The following is an 18362-nucleotide window of genomic DNA, read 5'->3' as shown; positions in this document are numbered from 1 at the left end:
ACCTCAACTGACGGCTTAGGACGGCGCACCAGCAGCAACTGAGTGCGGCGGTTGCCTCGGCTGTAGGATGCAATCACCAACTCGCTGCAGCGACGCCATGCAAAAGATCCGTGCAGGACTGTGACCTTTTACACTGGCCATGCAGGAACAAGCATGCGGAATACCGGTACCGTGCGTGGAATACTGGCCTGGAACGACGCTGGGGGCGCGCGACTACTGAAACTAGTATGTACATAGCTTGCTGTGTCGTGCCTGGGCGTCGCTCGTCAGTGGCGCAGTCTCAGTCGGGTGCGCGTTACCAAAACGGTAGGTGGTTGCCCTGAAGCTTGCAGGAGGTGAAAACGAGGCGGCCGTGGCGCACAAACGGCGCATTTTAATTAGATACTTACTCGACTTGCAGGAACAAAAGTCCATGGGTTGTACGAGTACAGACGTTGGAAGAGTACAGACAGTTGCCAACGTCGCTGGATATGTGTCAAGGAAACGCAGCCCCCCCTACGACGAATGTCACCTGCCCTTTTATTAATGCAGGGACGTTTTTTTTTTTTTTTGAAATAGGGGACCCCGCCCTGGCTGTGGCCTGTGGGGAGAACATGTTCGGGGCGTCGACTTGGCCCCCCCTTTTGAAGCATGAAGCAAGCAGACAATGCATGGGAGAGTCGAGACAACAGCGCCGGGGTAGTCATGGGTACCCTTTGGTGGACTTCCGAGAGAAGCCAAAAATAAACCAGGCAGTGCTAAAAATTGGCCCATCGGTTTGCGTGCCGACCAGTCTTCGTCATGGCCTATTTTAGGGGCTGCAACGCGTCGCTCGCTGACGTTGGACACGTTGTGATGCAAAAGGTCCATGGTCGCCCTGCAAGCGACGAATGCCAAAATTTGCGGCCAATCTCCTTATCACACCCTCCATCTCTTACTAGCGACTGTTATACAATAATGTTGCCTTTTTTTTCATGGCTCCGCCTTGGCCAAGGCCGCATCCACTGGCGGGCTCCATGCCTGCTCATCTCTTGTGGGCTTGAAATCAAGGCACATCTCACAACTATTGGAGCAAGTCCTCCCGCTTGTGAGTGGAAGAAGGATCCTGTGGCTTGTTCCTGCCGTGCTGCAGAAAAAAAAAACGCCTCAAATGTTGCCTCTTTTGTTAAAGGATGGCTTGTCTCGGCTAGCTTGGGTACATGAGTCGTCGTCCTCACTTGCCACCAGAACATTGGAAAAACAGGACAAAGGAAAAAAGAGAGGTCAGAGACTTGGGAAATCAGCAATTTGGTCGATTCCAGGGCCATATCCACGTGGTTCCCAGGCAAGTCAGATATGGCCAGTTTTTGCGACAAAAAAAAAGTCAAGGAATACTGCCCATGTCATCGTATCGTCTTGGCAAGGAACTCAGGTCAGAGGCTCTCAATCTCCTTCTCCATATTCCAACATCCTCCGCTTTTTCTACTCGTTCCCAGACCGAGATCCATTCTCAAACCGGGGACGCGCGTTTATCCCAATTGAGACTGATTTTATGAGGGAAACGCAATTAACTTGGTTCCTGGGCAGGCTCAGCCGTCACTGCGCCGCGCCCCGGTCTTTTCTTGTTCTTGGTCCCCTTGTTTGGTTCATCCCTGCCCAGGTTGGGGTGGCTTGGGTCACCTTTCCACTGTATTTGTTTCGCTGGCTGGCTGCAGAGATTGGCTTTGAAGTTCTTTTCGTGGGGATCGCTTGGTGCTTGGTTTAGCCAGCCAACCAGCCAGCCAGCAAGCATGGGGATCAGTTCGGTTCTGCTCTGGGGGCGTCTTCCGTGGTGCGTCGGCTTGGCCCTGCCGTTTGCCGGTGGAAAGTGGAAAGTGGAAAGTGGGAAAGTCGCTGTTTGGAAGGGGAAGAAGAAGGGGGGCGTCGCTTTGCGTTGCGTGTCGTTTCGTAAGAGGGCTCTCTGCTCTCCGCCTCGCTCGCATTGTCTGTCTTGTTTGTTCTCTGCATCATAGAGCAGTCGTTCGTTTTCCTTCCTTTCTTGTCCCCCCAGCTTCATTCGACATTCCCTTGCCAGGATACTGTTGGATCTTCAGACTCCTGCTCCGACGACCTCGAAGCGACTCGAAACTTTGCGACATCGTGTTGGATTGCGACGAAAATATATCCCTCACTCGTTTGTGACTTCGAAAATAATACCACCGCCTCCAACATGGGGCGCGATACTATCCTGTCCCGGACGGCCATCGAGGCCATGGTGGCCAATGGCGACGCCGTCGTCATCTTCCAGGACTATGTGCTGCGGCTCAACTCGTGGCTGTCTATTCACCCAGGCGGTGACCTTGCCATCCGACACATGATTGGCAGAGACGCAACGAGCGAAATCACATTGTAAATGATCCCATTGCCATTTCCTAGCAAAAGCGTGTCCGTTTCGTCGGTATTGCGCCGTGTCTGCTTCCGCGCGCTGTCGCATTGGTGTGTTCCAGTTAGCCTGGTGCGGAATAGCCTCTAGTTGGACCAGGCGGACTCACCAGCGATTTAAGCTTAATCTTGGTGGAGAAACCCTCCACGGCTGTCCCCCAGATCTCAGCCTTTGGCAGTGAATTCCAGAAGAGAAAAGGAAGAAAAGAACGAAGTTGTAGCTGACTCTTGCGGAAATTAGATACCATGCGGCCCATACCCTCCAGACCATGAAGGCTTTTCGGATCGGCCGGAAGCCTACGGGTCCCTGGACTAACATGACACCACCAATCAGGGCGAAACCATCTACCGATCCCTCGTCCGTGGTCTGCGTGCCGCCTGCGGCTCTTGCCGAGAAGAAGCAAGGTCAGGGTTTCGATACCTTTGACGTCGCTGTCGATTCGGTCCCGGATGACAGCCCGCTGTCCGAAAAGTCCGCCGCGGGTTCCGCCTCCGCCGCGGACCAATGTCTCCAGACAGGTCGCCAGCTGAGGCCGACGACATGCTGCTCGCGACGGCCGTCACCGAGCGGCGTCGATGCCACGGAGCCTCTCCTACCACCACCGCCTGCCACCGCCGTCGTCGTGGATGAGAAGGCCCTCGAAGCCGCACAGCAGCTGCCGCCACCGCGCGGCCGCAAGCACATGTCGCCGGCGCAGTACACCGAGTGGGCGATGCAGCAGCAGCGCGAGACCGACATGGACGAGTACCCGTCGCTCGCGCAGGACGTGCAGCTGGCCATCACGGACAAGTACATGAAGCTGCACGAGCAGATCGAGGCCGAGGGCCTGTACGAGTGCCCGTACGGCGCGTACGCCAAGGAGATGGTGCGGTACACGGCGCTCTTTGCCGTGTCCATGTACGCGCTGCACGAGGGCTGGTATGTCGTGTCGGCGTTGTTCTTGGGATTGTTTTGGGTAAGTTCTGCCAGCCAGCCAATAGTAGCAGTTGTGTGTTTGGTTGCTGACACGCACTTGGCAGCATCAAATCATGTTCACGGCCCACGATGCCGGCCATCGTGCCATTACGCAAATTTTTGAAGTCGACACCCTGATTGGCATGTTCATTGCCGACTTTTGCTGCGGCTTGTCGATTGGATGGTGGAAGAGCAGCCACAACGTCCACCATCTCATCACCAACCAGCCGGTATGCTTGCCGCTACCCTCCTCACCCCTTCTCTCTCGAAGGACCTTGACCCTGAAAGACCTCGAGTCCCTGACAAAAGCCCCCCCCTTAGGAACACGACCCCGACATCCAAAACGTCCCCCTGTTTGCCACCTGCCCGTCTTTCTTCAAATCTCTCCGTTCCACCTACTACGACTTCACCTTTGTCTGGGACCGCGCCGCCGAGCTGCTCGTCCCCTGGCAAAAGTACACCTACTACCCGGTCATGGGCATCGCGCGCTTCAACCTTTACCTGCTCTCCTGGATCCACGTGCTGCTCCGGCCCTCGCAGCTCGGCGGCAGCAAGGCCTGGTGGATCCGCCCGGCCGAGGCCGCCTTCATGGCCTGCTACTGGTTCCTCTTCGGCTACCTGCTGCTCCTCCGCACCCTGCCCGACTGGCGCACCCGCGTCCTCTACGTGCTCGTCTCGCACATCACCACGATGCCGCTGCACGTCCAGATCACGCTCTCCCACTGGGGCATGTCCACGGCGCACCTCGGCGAGGACGAGTCCTTTCCCCAGCGCCAGCTGCGCACCACCATGGACGTCGACTGCCCGGCCTGGCTCGACTGGGTCCACGGCGGGCTGCAGTTCCAGGCGGTGCACCACCTCTTCCCGCGCGTGCCCCGGCACAACCTGCGCCGGGTCCAGGGCTTGGTCCGGAGGTTCTGCGACGAGACGGGCATTCCGTACGCGATCCTCGGTTTCGCGGATGGAAATAAGAAGGTGCTGGGTAGACTGGACGAGGTTGCGGAGCAGGTGCGCATCCTGGTTAGTTGTCAGAACTACATGGCGGAGACGGGAGAGAGCGGCTTGCACTGAATAGATCTATAGACTCATAGAGACAGATGTGGATGTAGATGGAGCAAAATCGTGTATATACAAGTCTGGAATCGTTTCTTGAATTATCCTACTAGCGTCCTCTATTTTGTGTTCAACTAAGAAAAGCAAAAGCAGCCGAGTCTATTTACCTGTACACTGTCCAATGTTTTACCAATCCATTCTTTTTGTGTTTTGCCCCATCTGTCCGAGTAGTACCCAATCCTCCATTCTCCATCTCTGCGTCGTCTGTCTGTGTGAGTAGCCAAGTCGCCCACTCCTCCTCTTTGCACCATCCCTATCCTTCTACCCCTTTACCTGCCCCCGCGCCCTCCCCTGCCCCCCCGAGGCGCCCTGGGCTTATCCGGGACGACGTTCAGGCCCCTCGTCCCCCGCAGGCCCATCTTGCCGACCGTGCTGCGCTGAATCGTCGGCGTCTCGGGCGTGCCCAGCGCCTCGCGCGCGTACACGTTGGCCTGGCGCACCAGCTCCTCCTTGTCCCAGCGCAGGCCCTTCATGTGGTTGTTGTAGTAGCCGAGCCAGGCCTGGTAGATGCGGCCCTTTTCCTCCTCGTCCATGCGCTCCATGATGCGGGCCACCTCGGGCTCGGTGGACACGTCGGCGTCCTGCGGGACAAAGGAGATCTCCTTGAGGGTCCAGCGCGGGAAGAAGGCCTCGTCCTCGGCGATGAGGAAGACGCCCTTGCCCTCGGCGTCGGCGCGCGCGGTGCGGCCCAGGCGGTGGATGTAGCTCTGCTTCTCGGAGGGGATGCCGACCTGGAAGACGATGGTGACGCCGGGAAAGTCCATGCCGCGGGCGATGACGTCGGTCGCGGTGAGGATGGCGGAGCGGGCGTCGCGGTACGCGTTGGTCACGTTGGTGCGGCGGCTCTGCGTCATCCGGCTGTGCAGCGTCGACACGGGCGGCAGCCCGGGGATCTGCGAGAGCACGTGGCCGTAGAGGCCGGCGAGCGCGGCGGTCGGCGCGAAGACGATGGCCTTGAAGTTGCCGTTGTTGGCGGCGGCGGCCTCCTGGCGCACGGCGCCGACCATGCCAGCGGCGACGGAGGAGAAGGAGGGCACCTTGACGAGGTGCTGGGGGACGCGCTCGTGCGTGTTGGCCTCGCCCTCGGGGATGGTGGAGATGAACTTGTAGCCGGGCGCGAGGACGAGACCGGCGACCTTGTTGACGTGCGCGGCGATGGTGGCGGAGAAGAGCATGCCCTGACGCGGCACCTGCTGCCGGTCGGGCAGCTTGCTGACGATCTCGCGCAGCGCGGGCATGAAGCCCATGTCGAGCAGGCGGTCGGCCTCGTCGAGCACGAGGGTGTCGAGGCCGCGCAGCGCGTAGACGATCTCCTCGTTGGACATGTGGTCGATCAGGCGGCCGGGTGTGGCGATGAGCACGTCGCAGCCGTCGAGGATCTGGCGTTCCTCGCGGTCCTTGTTGGTGCCGCCAATAGCGACGCGCACGCGGTAGGTGGGCAGCCGCTGAAGCAGCGCCTTCGCCTCTTCCGCGATTTGCATGGCTAGCTCACGGGTCGGCGAGATGACAAGGAGAGAGGTGGGTGAGTCGCGGCTGACAGCGGCGCCGCGCGTCCGGCTCAGCATGGTCTGCAGGGCGGGCAGAAGAAACGCGACGGTCTTGCCGGTGCCCGTCTTGGCCTGCACGAGGCAGTCGCTGCGGTTCGGCGGCAGCAGCTCCCACAGTGTGGCGGCCTGGACAGGCATCATGTGGTTAAACTTGAGGTCGTCGGTGATGGTCTGGATGACGAGCGGGTGCACAAGGTCCTGCCCGGCGAGGTCGGCAAAGCGCGGCGTGTCGAGGGGCACGGCCTCGGTCAGCGGCGGCTTGTACGAGGCATCATCTTGGGCAGGAGGCGGCGTGTGAGTAGGCGTGTCATCCACGTCCATGGCCATGGGGCTGTCCGTGCCGTAGTCTGACCTGTTGTTGTTGGCATGGCCGCCACCACGGCCGCCGCGTCTGTTGCCGCCGCCGCGGCCGCGAAAGTGTCCCTTAGAACCACCGCGGCCGCGACCGCCTCCGCGACGGCGATCTGGGCGCTGCCCATCTCTGCCTCCTCTCTCAGTCATTGCTAAAATTCAGCAAAGGAATTCAGCAAAGATATGTGTGTGTTTGGATGAGATTTAGGTAGTAGTGGTAGGTGAGGCCGATTGGAGGTGTTGCAAAAATGGAAATAGGACCCACTTCTGGACATCTTCACGATTGGGTTGACAAGGACCAATAGTCGTGCTTGCAAGAATAAATCCAGAAAATCAACGAGGAAGCCTGTAATTACATTCAAAATTTTTTTTCTTCATTTTTTTGAATTATATACACACATTAAGTATCTTGAAAGAAAAGCACATCCGTTTTCGATCATTGCAAGGTGTTCGTCCTAGCCAATTCACCAAGTGTTTGCACCTCTGTTTCCAGCATCAAAGCTCAACGGAAGGAAATGTACAAAGCAATTCTCTACGGGTACCTACCAATAAAAATTTGACGGCAGTGTGAATGTTCAATCCATCTGATATGCCTAATATGCCTGCCTGAGGTGTCCACATGGACCTCAGCCTTGACAGCTGCCAGCTGCCAGGAGTGGATCGCCAGTCTTCGCTCTCCGCTGTTTGCACCTCACCTCCCATCCCCAACCAGCTCGACCAACACTTTGAAGACTCAACCACTTGCCCTCTACATGAATCACCGAGCACTTCTAGTACTACAACTCTATCATGGTACTATTCCTGAAGTCGCGTGACCCATTTGCTACTACTGACCGCGTCCTCTCCTTCGGGTTAGTGTGCTCAGGCTACGTGCCACCAGCATCAAGATGTGCGATGCTATCCTGTGCCCCAGAGACAGTCCAGCCCTGCTTCGCGCCGTCGGGACAACGCAGTGAAAAATCGAGCAACAATTAACATGGCGCGAGCATTGCTAGCCAGAATGCTAGAACGACGCATTGACATCGACATGGGGTCTAATCTTATATAAACACCATGCGATTCGCTGGTCTCGGTATCCAGCGAGCGCCAGTTTTTCATCAAAGCGCCGATGAAAGCATCAAAAGTGGCGTGGTGTGAGCGGTGCCACACCTGAAAGACATACCGCGTTGCGCTCACATCGGCAAAGATCGACATCAGTGCCGTCTCCCTCCCGAACCCGAGTCCCCGTCAACTGATCGCTATTCCTCGATTGCCTGTCGGTCGCTCAATTAGGCTGCGCCCATACGATGATGCTACATACATGATGACCATGCAACCTTCTTCAGCGCATGCACAGGGGTGGATCGGGACGGTCTTGCACGCCAAAACAGAGGTAGTGCCCGGCCGGATCGGACAGTCCAGCCAGTAACGAGGGCATCATTACGAACCTGACCAGCGATTTCCATCACCCCTGTTCCTCAATGCCGGCCCCAGAGTCAAAAGCAGCTCTAACTGTTAAAATCGGGCATGCTTCTCCCATCAAACTACCAACGAGGCGGCGCCGTCGCGGCACGGGGAACGGCCCCGCCCTAGCCTCGCCTTGCTCCATGTGGAAGGTCATCAAGTTGGCGTGCCTCTGCTACTGCACGTGGAAACTGTGCCACCGCCATCCCGTTCGTATGGGCGCACATCTCGAGCCGCCAGATGACCGAAGGGAGGGGCCTCAGGCCTGGAATTGATAAGCTGTCTCTAGTGAAATGTCCGGCTCTCCGGTGCACCCGCGGCTGGCTGGCGAATAAGTGCTGGAAACCGTCTGATATAAAGGTACACCGGTTCTTCGCACAAAAGGACAAGTTCCCGGAGCCAAAGTAGGAAAGACCCCAAGTCTAAGCGCTCGCAATGCCTTCGCTGCAGTCCTTGGTCAAGGCTCTCCCAGCCCTGTCGGCTACGGCTTTGGCTGGCGCGAGTCTGCCAGCCAAGCCGGCCGATCTATCCACGCCCATGCAAGTGCGTATCGCTGTCAGTGGCGCAAATAGTACGTGTTTACATCCCAACACATTGACTTGTATTGGCTTGTGTTGACAAAATTCCCAGGCATCTCTGTCGGATGGAACACGTACCAGCAGTCGGCGAATGCCTGTGTGAGCTATGGCGCCTCGGCGAACTCTCTTACACAGAAATCTTGCTCAACAAAGTCCGATACCTACCCGACGTCGCGCACCTGGTTCCAGACAGTTTACTTGAACAACTTGGCCCCTGCCACCAAGTACTATTACAAGATTGAGTCGACAAATTCTACCGTGGAGCAGTTCCTCTCCCCACGCACTGCTGGTGACAAGACGCCCTTCTCCATCAACGCCATCATCGACCTGGGCGTTTACGGAGAGGACGGCTACACGATTCAGAATGACCAGTCGAAGCGCGATTTGATTCCCAACATCCCTCCTTCGCTTAACCACACGACCATCAAGCGCCTTGCCGACACTGCCGACGATTACGAATTCATCATCCATCCGGGCGATCTTGCTTATGCTGATGACTGGATTCTGCGCGGAAAGAATCTCTTTGACAGCAAGAATGCGTTCCAAGCCATTCTCGAGCAGTTCTACGGGCAGCTCGCCCCCATCTCTTCCCGCAAGCCCTACATTGTGAGCCCTGGCAACCACGAGGCCGCGTGCCAGGAAATCCCCCACCTCACCTGGACTTGCCCAGGCGGCCAGAAGAACTTTACCGACTTCATGACGCGATTCAAGAGCAACATGCCCAGCGCATTTGCTTCCACCTCCAAGGCCGACAAGGCCAAGGTCAGCGCGAACAAGGCCCAGCAGCTGGCCAATCCCCCCTTTTGGTTCTCATTCGAGTACGGCATGGCGCACATTGTCATGATCAACACGGAGACCGATTTCCCTTCGGCGCCGGACAGCTCCGATGGGTCTGCCGGTCTCAACAGCGGTCCCTTTGGCGGCCCCCAGCAGCAGCTGGACTTTCTCGAGGCTGATCTGGCGTCTGTGGATCGTACCGTGACCCCGTGGGTTATTGTCGCTGGTCACCGGCCGTGGTATACGACAGGTGATGGCCCTTGCACACCGTGCCAAGAGGCCTTTGAGCCGCTTTTCTACAAGTACGGTGTTGACCTGGGCGTTTTCGGCCACGTACATAACTCGCAACGTTTCTATCCTGTCTACAACGGCACCCAGGATGCCGCTGGCATGAAGAACCCCAAGGCGCCCATGTACATTGTGTCGGGCGGCACGGGTAACATTGAGGGGCTCAGCGCGGTCGGCGCCAAGCCCAGCTATACCGCGTTTGCGTACGCTGACGACTTCAGCTATGCAACGATCCGCTTCCAGGATGCGCAAAATCTCAAGGTCGACTTTTACCGCTCGTCGACGGGCCAGCTGCTGGATAGTTCGACGCTGTTCAAGGCGCACAAGGACCAGTTTGTGGTGCAAGAGTACAAGTAGGCTCTCGCGCCCAAGCGGGTGAGTCAGTAAAAATCAGGCGTAGCCAGCGGAGCGGGGATGGTGCAGTATTTATAGCTGCGACCGTCGATCATGAGGCTGACGGGCGGTAGGGTAGCTAGGGTAGCTATTTTAGACTATACGGAGACGTGATCAGCTATAGGATATTCGAACGACTCACTGTTACAATTTTGCCACTCAGCCCGTCAGCACGCTCCCCTCATTCGTTCATCAGCGGCCACGGATCGCTCGGCGCGGACAGAAGATTCCAGGTAGGCCGGAGCTTGCGCGGACGGCACAACCGTGATATGACAAGCAAACAAATACCGTACCTGCGAAGTAACTACGGAGAAATACTGATTCATCTTAGTCCAGCCCCACGCTGTGTTCGCGCGCAGCTCAAGGCTGGGAGGGGAGAGGGGAATGGGGGGAATAGCAGACGAGAGAGGGGAAGCTAGGCCTTGCCCGCTTTCCGCCTCAAGTTTCCCGGCAGCCGGTTCACGCCATTAAAAGTCCCCTTTCCTTTCCATCTCCTTGGTCATCAAACCATCATCCGCCGCCGCCGCCGCCGCCGCCGCCGCGCCCCCTGCGCTCCCCTTCCTCTTCCACATCACCAGAATTCCCGGCCCATGGATCTCAAGACGGTCGTCCGCAACCTAAAGGAACAATCTATAGCGCGAGCCAAGGACTACGAGGTGCCGCTCAAGTCGGCCGCGCCCCGGCAGAAACGGTGGGCCACGAAGAGCAAGACTGGCTGCGCTACTTGCCGGTTCGTTTAGAAAACCCCCAACACCCTGCGCTAGCCATGGACAGGTGAAAATGGAAGCCCGAGACGAGCTGGTTGCGTTGCGTTGTGCTGCGTCTCGTTTCATCTCGCTTCCCGATGCCAAGGGAGGGGAGAAAGGGGGGATACAGGCAGCAACCTGCTTTGCGCCCTCTGGAGCTTGCCACCACCACCGCAACCCTGCCTGGCAGTGCGTTCCGCAAGGACATGCCGACTGGATGCTAACCTGTCTTTCGTCGGTTCGTTTATTCGGCGTATAGGATCCGACGCATTAAATGTGACGAGGGAAAGCCACACTGCCAGCGATGCGTCCTTACAGGACGTCTGTGCAGCGGGTATGCCACTCCTGCCGCCGCCGCTGCCGACGCCGCCGCCCCCTCGTCGTCCTCTGTCTCACTCTCACCCGAGCCTGAGGCGGCAGCGGCACCAGCACCGGCCTCGTTGCCGTCGTCGTCCAAGGCCATGGTGCCGGTGCCGAGGGCCAATCACCACCCTGACTATCACATAATGGATGCCATCAGATACTGTTCGTTCAACCGTCGTACCATGCTCCGCTGATGGGGAATATTTCTTGGCTAACGGGGTGTCGTGGCGGTGGATCGTTTAGTTGGGTCAGTCATGATGAAGGAGGAAGCCTTCCATAACCCGGGTGACAGTATCTTTAAGACGACCTTCAAGCCGAACTTGCACGTTGAAAAGATCACGTCACGAGAAAGCTTCATCGCGCTGGTCGTCACGGACCGCATCGTCAACGCCTCGGCCCAGGCTGGCGTGCTGCCTCGACAGGGCAACCTCCCCGGCATCAATCATCTCTGGTCCTTGCTTTACAGACACATAGACATCGTGATCAAGGACCTGAACTCGAGAATAGCAGGGGGCGCTGCCATTGAGACCCTGCTCCGTCGGCTGGTCGACCTGCTCAGCATCGACGTACGTGCACCCGAGAGACGAATGACTTGAGTTGCAAGTGATGATGCTAACCTTTCTTTGCACAGCTGTCGATCATGGACCCTGCTTGGCGGTCCCACGTTGAGGGCTTTGCAGCCTTGGTCAAGCTCCACGGTGGCGTGCAGAAAGTGATCAATGTCAAGGCTGCTCTTGAACGCGACCAAAGAGTACCGCCGATGGCTTTGCACTACGTCTTAATGTAAGTCAAGACCAAAATTCTCCACGCATGTCTTGTTCTGCATGTGTCCTAACAAGACTTCTCAGCTACTCTACACTGGCGAATACGACTAGTCCCGCCAGCAATCAAATTACGGGCCTGGCGAACTGGTCAGCCGACGACATCACGGCCGCGTACTCACACACCGGCTTCCATCCTGCGCCTTGCCCGACGTCTGTGCTGCAAGATATTGTTCGCATCACACGGTTACGTACAATGTGTTTGGCAGAACCAACCATCACGTCGGCTTTTGTCCCTATTGCCCACGAAGTCTCCCGGCTGTTGCAGGCGTTTGTGCCGGAGGAGTGGACGGAGCCGTATGCGAAGCCCGAAGACCCCTGCATGCCGCTGGCTGGGGACCTGTACAAGACGGCATCGATACTGTATGGGCTGCTGTCGCTACCCCCGGTGCTGGCGGCCGAGTTTGCCACGATACCCGGGGCCGACCCCCCGGCCATGGACGGGCCATCGGCGGTGGAGAGAGCACGGCTGTTCTACGGCGCGTACCTGATGAACCTGGTAGAGCGGGCGATGGGCGAGCTGCCGCTGCCGCAGGGTGTCAGCTGGCCGATTGCGGTGCTCGGTGTGGCCAAGCACGACGCGCCGCAGGAGGAGAAGGACCGGCTGATCCGGCACCTGCGAACACTGCGGCTCAGGCCAGGCGCGGACAGCGGCGCAGCCAACATTGACATCAAGCTGCGCGACTTTTGGTACTTTGGGCACACCAAGTGGGAGGAGTGCTACCATGAGCCCATCAACGTCATCACGTAGGCGGTGGGCTGGGGGCATTTACATAGCGACGACTCAGGCAGAGCATAGCGATGGGCGTTTATTTACCTCAAATACTCAATCATTCAGGATACAAGACCAGCCGTACTTTGGAACTCCTTGCGAGGAATTTGATGTTAATAGTGTAGTGTATTACTGGGTGAGAGATGGCCTTGCTGAGGCCGGGAAGAGACAATCCTTGGGTGTGAAATTCCACTGTGAGGATATAGGCCGAAACTATTAAATATCTGGTACATGGACACGGAGATTGGGGCTGCTCTGCTCGATGAGCAGCCATTCGTGGCCTTTAACATGACGGAGATGGAGGGCAGACAGCTAGCGCGGGAGTCATGCGAGTATCAGTCAGTTTGCCTTTCGTTACCAAGTTGGGTAGAGTCGTTTTGCCTTTAAGCAATATAGCAGAGTATTTCTTTGAGCTACGACTCAGAGTGCTTTTAGCTTACACCACAGTTCAGAATCGGCACGGTCAAATAGACTTTTGTCGCAGGGGGGCAGAAAAAAGGTCACATTGAAGCACAATAATTCTCAAAAGCAGGACTCTTGGTGAAAGACTTGGGTCTAGCTGGTTCTGACTCTAAACTGCCATTGTCGGTCTTGTTCTTGGAGAAGATTTTGAGGCAAATGAATAGGCCATCAGCCACGTCCGGGTCCGTCCAATTTGACCAAGATAGATGTTTACTACCTAGGGCTCAGATATGTTGGCAATGGTTCGAATGGTCGCACTGGGCATCCGCATTGCTGAATTGGTACTCGGTGCAAGACAAATCACGGCATGGGACCCAAGCGACGACATGTCTATGGGGGTCACATGCCCGCTGGCAGTGCTGACCGCGAACGTTCAAGCCAGTGTCAGTCTCATTGTCCGTCTCATTGTCCACGCTCTGACTCATGGGATAGCACACCCAATCGCAACTCTGGCACGTCATATCGAGCACAGCGAACCACTGCTTGATCCACAGCCTCTCCGTCTCTGGCGGGTGGTAGTCCACGGTGTAGGTGGTACCAGTCGTCGTGCTCTCGCTCCAGGTGTAGCTGCTCTGGAAACCGAGTGCTGCCGACTTGGCCAGACTAAAGCTCAGGGAGCCGCCTTGGGTGACGGACCACCCGATTGTCTTTTGGTCAATATGGGATAGGTGGCAGACGTTGCCTTCAGCACAGTTGTAGCGCGGGCCGCTGCCATACCACCAGTAATCCCAGCGAGAGGCATCGGTACTGCAAGTATCCACGCCGACCACTGGAGTGGTGAGCAGTGAGAGGATAGCCGCTGTGAGAAGGGTACATTGATGCAGGTTTAGCATTTTGCAAAGGAGATAGAAGGGTAAATTGTGATAAGAGTATTCAAGAAGGAATAACCATGTCTTTCGATAAGTGTACTGGAGAGTCTTGTCCAAAGCCGATTTAAAGGCAGAAGTATGCAGCTACTTATATACTTGACTCTTTTGAGCTCGACATGTCGCTGCAGCATGCAAGCTTTACAGGATACTGCAAGTAAGCAGAGGTCAGTTTGACGATTCTGGCCTGGCTGGGTTGAAGCTCTGAACGAACTTGGGTGCAGCCTAACATGACGTTGAGCGTACTCGCGATGAACTTGCAACGAAGGGTCGATAAAACAAGTACAGCATTGCTATTGGCCAGCGGAACGCCTTCAGCCTTGTCCGTTATCAATTCTTTCCAGTTATAGTGGTCTAGGATTGGTCCCCAGGACATGGGGTCCGGAATCCGGCACAAGCGAGGGGGGCTAAATATATGCCCAACTGTAACTTAGCGGAGCGGCCAGCCACGTCTGATCTGGATTGGGTGATTAGCTTGCGCCAAAATCGCTAGTTTCATGCGATAGCAAACATCGCGAGGAGACTCTGGGGACTTTTGTCCAATTCTCTAGGGTTCAAATATGCAGTTATCCGCTCCGAAATCGTACCTTTGTTTGCTGCGCTGACCACGACCCGTGCGTGGAGTATTATAATAAAATGCTTCCTCTTATTGCACACCTTGACGACTAACAGAGGACGATAGGTAGTCAGGTCCTCTCCTCCCCAGCTTTCCCCAAATCACATTCACATTTTCCCCCAAACGCTGTCCATCTCTCACCGTTGGTCACTGGTAACTATGGCTTGGGTGCGCGATTGGCTCTTTTTTGGCGCCGCATGCTGTCATTTCGTCGCCGCTGCCACTGACGCGCCGGTTATTAGTGGTTGCGATGGAGACGGTAACTTTGGGCCACCATTCAACGCAACTGGCACTGTCTCTTTCGTAATAGAGAGCTTCACCCACAACAATGGCAAACCATGGTATCTGTCAGTCGGTCTCAAGGACAGGCGTGACAAAAACGCCGCCTACCCGGGTGTGCAGACAGTGACCGGCTATCTTAGTCTACCCGACGACTATGTCCGCAGTGCCAGGACCAACACAACTCAAATGTGTGTGTACCACTTGGGACAACGAAACACGACAGCCTCGCCGGATGGCTCATGCCAGGGCGTCATTGACGACGCATGCGCCAAGTATATTCAAAATTTTCAGGAGTCGCAATCCTTCTCGAATGGGGAATGTCCCGGGTTGCCCTCCGATGATGTTTGTGGAAGCCAAATATTCCAATTGGGTAAGCTGTTTTTGTCAGATCACTACAGAAAAGGAAAAAGAAAAAGAAAAAGAAAAAGAAAAAGACGTATGCTTATTTTGAACCAATTTTAGACACACCAATTACGCCGATACGCAGTAATTGCTCCACCAGCGTGCAGCCTGCGTTGGTTGGGCTCCCCGACGCGTACAACACCCAGCCAATCTTTGACTTGGGCTTGCCCTACGGAGACACCAAGGTGGACGCCTTTACTGCGTTTGACTCGCACGTACGTCAGTCGAATCCTGTGCTGCTCGTTTTTGGCGCCAAGCAAGACCAGGATGGCAAGATTGTCATGTATGATAGCAAGTTGCTGTGTGTAGCGCCTGTCAATGCGACGGCCGGCAGCCATTTTCCCAAGTCTTCGGCCGTTGAACTACGAGTACCAATGGCGTTGCTTTTAGTAACCGCTGCCATGACCCTTTCTGGGCTCTTTCTTTGTTGATGCATGACTGTGCTGCGTCGGATGGCAGGTCAACACAGGGATCATGTTCCAGTTGTGTCATTGGATCGCCATGTCGATTCAAAATGACTTTCATTTCTTTCGAAAGTTTTATGTCAAAGTTAGAATATATCTCGATACACCTTCATACTATTCTGATCTGTCTAGAAATTTGGGCGGGACTGTGTCTGCATAATATCAACCCTCAGTGTTAGTAACTGTTGGTGTTCCCTCGGCACCACGAAGCGTATCTGCTATGCTGGCAGGATTCTCACCATGCCCAAGCAACGCTGCTGTTATTGTTATCAATACCAGATTAGGCCACTTCAACTAAGGCTCAATTCAGAAAAAGTGAACAGCATCTGCAATAAAAGATGCTGCGAGATGCTGCAGGTTGACACCAGCCAGCGCAATTTCGCGGCTGACCGCGGGGGATGGCGTACGAAAATCGGCACACATTTCGTAAAAGTCGGCCTGGAGTCTCTGAACGAAGAGCGGATACTGCTGGTCAAAGCTCTTAATTAATTTTTAGAGGTTCTTATTGAAGCCTGGGAGTGATTGGAAAAGTTGCAGGTAGTCTAGAAAACATGGGCGAGTCATTAGTATGTCTGAGGGCGTGATTATGAGGTTGAGTCTGCCACTCTCGCTGGAGACTCTATCCTAGGAACTAATTTAAAAGAAGTAATAAAAACCTATTAGAAACTTATAATTTAATAAAAGTATTATTTATTAACTACTCTTTTTACTATAATTATATTCTAGTATATTCTATTAGAGTTAGGGTATTTTTTTAGTTCTAAGGTAATTATAATTTATTAATAAGATTTAGTAAGATAAAATTTCTTTAAACTCTATTATTAATTATTATTTAAGTTTTATTTTTATTAATAAAGAGTTAATTATAAAGTACTATATATTATTAATATTTATAGTATATAAAGATTAATTTAATTTTTATTAAAGTATTAGTTTTAATTATAATAATAATTATTATTTTTTAAACTTTTCTTCTTTTATATATTAATAGTCTTTTTATTAGACTTATTAATAGAACTTTAATAATAATTAATATATTTATATTTTATTATAATAGTGGCTTAATCCTATTCTATAGTTAGTCTGTTTCTTAGGTAGAGAGTCAGTTTAAATGTATAAGTATATATAAGTAGTTATTATAGTGTAAGTCACGTTAGGAGATGTCTCCTAATAGTAGAGCTATTACTTAGATTAATTAGTAGAGATCTAGACTACCTAGCTATAGGAGTACCTCCTCTTTAAGTACTTATCTACCTCTCTACTATTTTCTTAGGATCACTCTAGATTACTAGTAATCCCCTATAATCTAATATCTATAGGATCACTACTAGCTCACTATAATCTATAGTAATCTAGTTATATAACCTTATATCCTATTTAGATAACTTATAGGTTCCTACTTAGTCACTCTCCTTAGGCCGCCTCCTAGCTACCTTACGTATATTCTTAATTTATAATATTATTCTCCTCCCCTATTAGTCTTATCCTTAAGGCTACTATATTAGGTCTCCTCTTTCTTTATTCTATAGATTTATTTTTCTCTCTTATATTATTATACTTTACTATATCTAATTATGTTTCTAAGCCTTATCTTTTAAAAGCTAAATAGTGTTTTAAACTTACTACTACTATTAAGGAATTTAGTATTAAAGTTATACCTTATTCCTTTTATTATTCTTAAAAACTTCCTTATAAGATAATAGAGGGTGTTTCTTATTATAAAGAGTGTGTTTATTATAGTTATTCTTATAATAGTTTAAGTGTACTAGTATCTTCTCTTAATTAAATTATTTTAGAATCCTAATATTTATATTATAAGGAGGAGGAAGCTACTACCCTCCTTTACTGCCTTTAATAAGAATCCTTTAAGGCGCTAGTTAAACTAGAACACTTATAAAAATAATATAAGTCCCTTATAACTTAAGGTTCTACTATAGTTAAGTATAGCCTTTAGTTATTAGATAAGCTTAATAAGTCTAAGAGAGCTAAGTTAGAGGCTATAATTAAGGTCTAGTCCTTAGGTTATATAGATATAGTAGATTAGAATGTTATTTTTTTAGATTTATTATAGATACCTAAGAAGGAACTTAATAAGTAGAATACTACTTATTAAACTATTAAAGTAGGTCTAAGTATCCTATAAGGTTCTTAATTAGTTCCTAGGTGTTTTTAGAGTTTAAGTATCCTTTCTACTTAATAAGATAATAATGATTCTTTTTTATACTTTATGTTTTAAGTATTCTTTTAACCTTATATTTATTTATATCTTTAATAGTAATATCTATAGTAAGTATTATATTACTTAGTACTTTCTCTAATAATAATATATAAAATATAGGATGTATCTTTATCCCTTCTAGTAATAATAGTTTATAGTTAATTTCTAATAGTTTCTATTTAATAAGGAATAGTCTAATTTTCTTCTAATTAAGTTTATTACTAGGTTGTTTTATTTTAATATTTTTATAGATAAGGTAAACTTTATCTCCCCTCTTTAGGATTAGTGCTAGTAATCTCTTTTTATCTATATAGTGTTTTATTTAATTCTATAAAAATATCTATTCTATTTATAAGTGTTTCTATATTTCTATAATTATTATTACTATAGCTGCTAGTGTGTTCACTTTCTATGTTATATGTGTGTTAATTATAGGGTCGTACTTATAGTTTACTCTAAAAGGTGACATTTTTGTATTCTTATTTTCTAAGCTATTTATAGCCTATTATATAAGTAGTAACTATTC

The 18362-nt window shown here is 52.2% G+C and overlaps 6 protein-coding genes across 6 annotated transcripts; 3 read left to right on the top strand and 3 right to left on the bottom strand.

Annotated features, from left to right (window-relative positions):
• Nucleotides 1–2167: 2167 nt before the first annotated feature.
• Nucleotides 2168–4405, top strand: ISF_09491 (delta 8-(E)-sphingolipid desaturase; the record flags this gene model as incomplete). The annotated part of the gene is made up of 4 exons (XM_018853093.1): nt 2168–2346; nt 2621–3335; nt 3400–3564; nt 3656–4405. 4 exons carry the CDS (start codon nt 2168–2170, stop codon nt 4403–4405), a joined length of 1809 nt encoding a protein of 602 aa, XP_018699700.1.
• A 311-nt stretch (nt 4406–4716) lies between these two features.
• Nucleotides 4717–6495, bottom strand: ISF_09490 (ATP-dependent RNA helicase MSS116; the record flags this gene model as incomplete). The annotated part of the gene is made up of 1 exon (XM_018853092.1): nt 4717–6495. The coding sequence occupies one exon, from the start codon at nt 6493–6495 to the stop codon at nt 4717–4719; it is 1779 nt and encodes a 592-aa protein (XP_018699699.1).
• Nucleotides 6496–8223: 1728 nt separating this feature from the next.
• Nucleotides 8224–9788, top strand: ISF_09489 (Purple acid phosphatase-lik; the record flags this gene model as incomplete). Its single annotated transcript, XM_018853091.1, has 2 exons — nt 8224–8359; nt 8419–9788. The coding sequence occupies 2 exons, from the start codon at nt 8224–8226 to the stop codon at nt 9786–9788; spliced, it is 1506 nt and encodes a 501-aa protein (XP_018699698.1).
• Nucleotides 9789–10291: 503 nt separating this feature from the next.
• Nucleotides 10292–11033, bottom strand: ISF_09488 (hypothetical protein; the record flags this gene model as incomplete). The annotated part of the gene is made up of 2 exons (XM_018853090.1): nt 10292–10441; nt 10887–11033. 2 exons carry the CDS (start codon nt 11031–11033, stop codon nt 10292–10294), a joined length of 297 nt encoding a protein of 98 aa, XP_018699697.1.
• Nucleotides 11034–11187: 154 nt separating this feature from the next.
• Nucleotides 11188–12505, top strand: ISF_09487 (C6 finger domain protein; the record flags this gene model as incomplete). The annotated part of the gene is made up of 3 exons (XM_018853089.1): nt 11188–11499; nt 11565–11716; nt 11782–12505. The coding sequence occupies 3 exons, from the start codon at nt 11188–11190 to the stop codon at nt 12503–12505; spliced, it is 1188 nt and encodes a 395-aa protein (XP_018699696.1).
• Nucleotides 12506–13212: 707 nt separating this feature from the next.
• On the bottom strand, nt 13213–13821 carry ISF_09486 (hypothetical protein; the record flags this gene model as incomplete). The annotated part of the gene is made up of 1 exon (XM_018853088.1): nt 13213–13821. The coding sequence occupies one exon, from the start codon at nt 13819–13821 to the stop codon at nt 13213–13215; it is 609 nt and encodes a 202-aa protein (XP_018699695.1).
• Nucleotides 13822–18362: the final 4541 nt, after the last annotated feature.

Source organism: Cordyceps fumosorosea, assembly GCF_001636725.1.
Source record: "Cordyceps fumosorosea ARSEF 2679 chromosome Unknown scaffold_51, whole genome shotgun sequence".
Taxonomy (NCBI): Eukaryota; Fungi; Ascomycota; class Sordariomycetes; order Hypocreales; family Cordycipitaceae; genus Cordyceps; species Cordyceps fumosorosea.
Note: the sequence above shows the minus strand (reverse complement) of the source record. Positions and strands in the feature narration are given on the sequence as shown.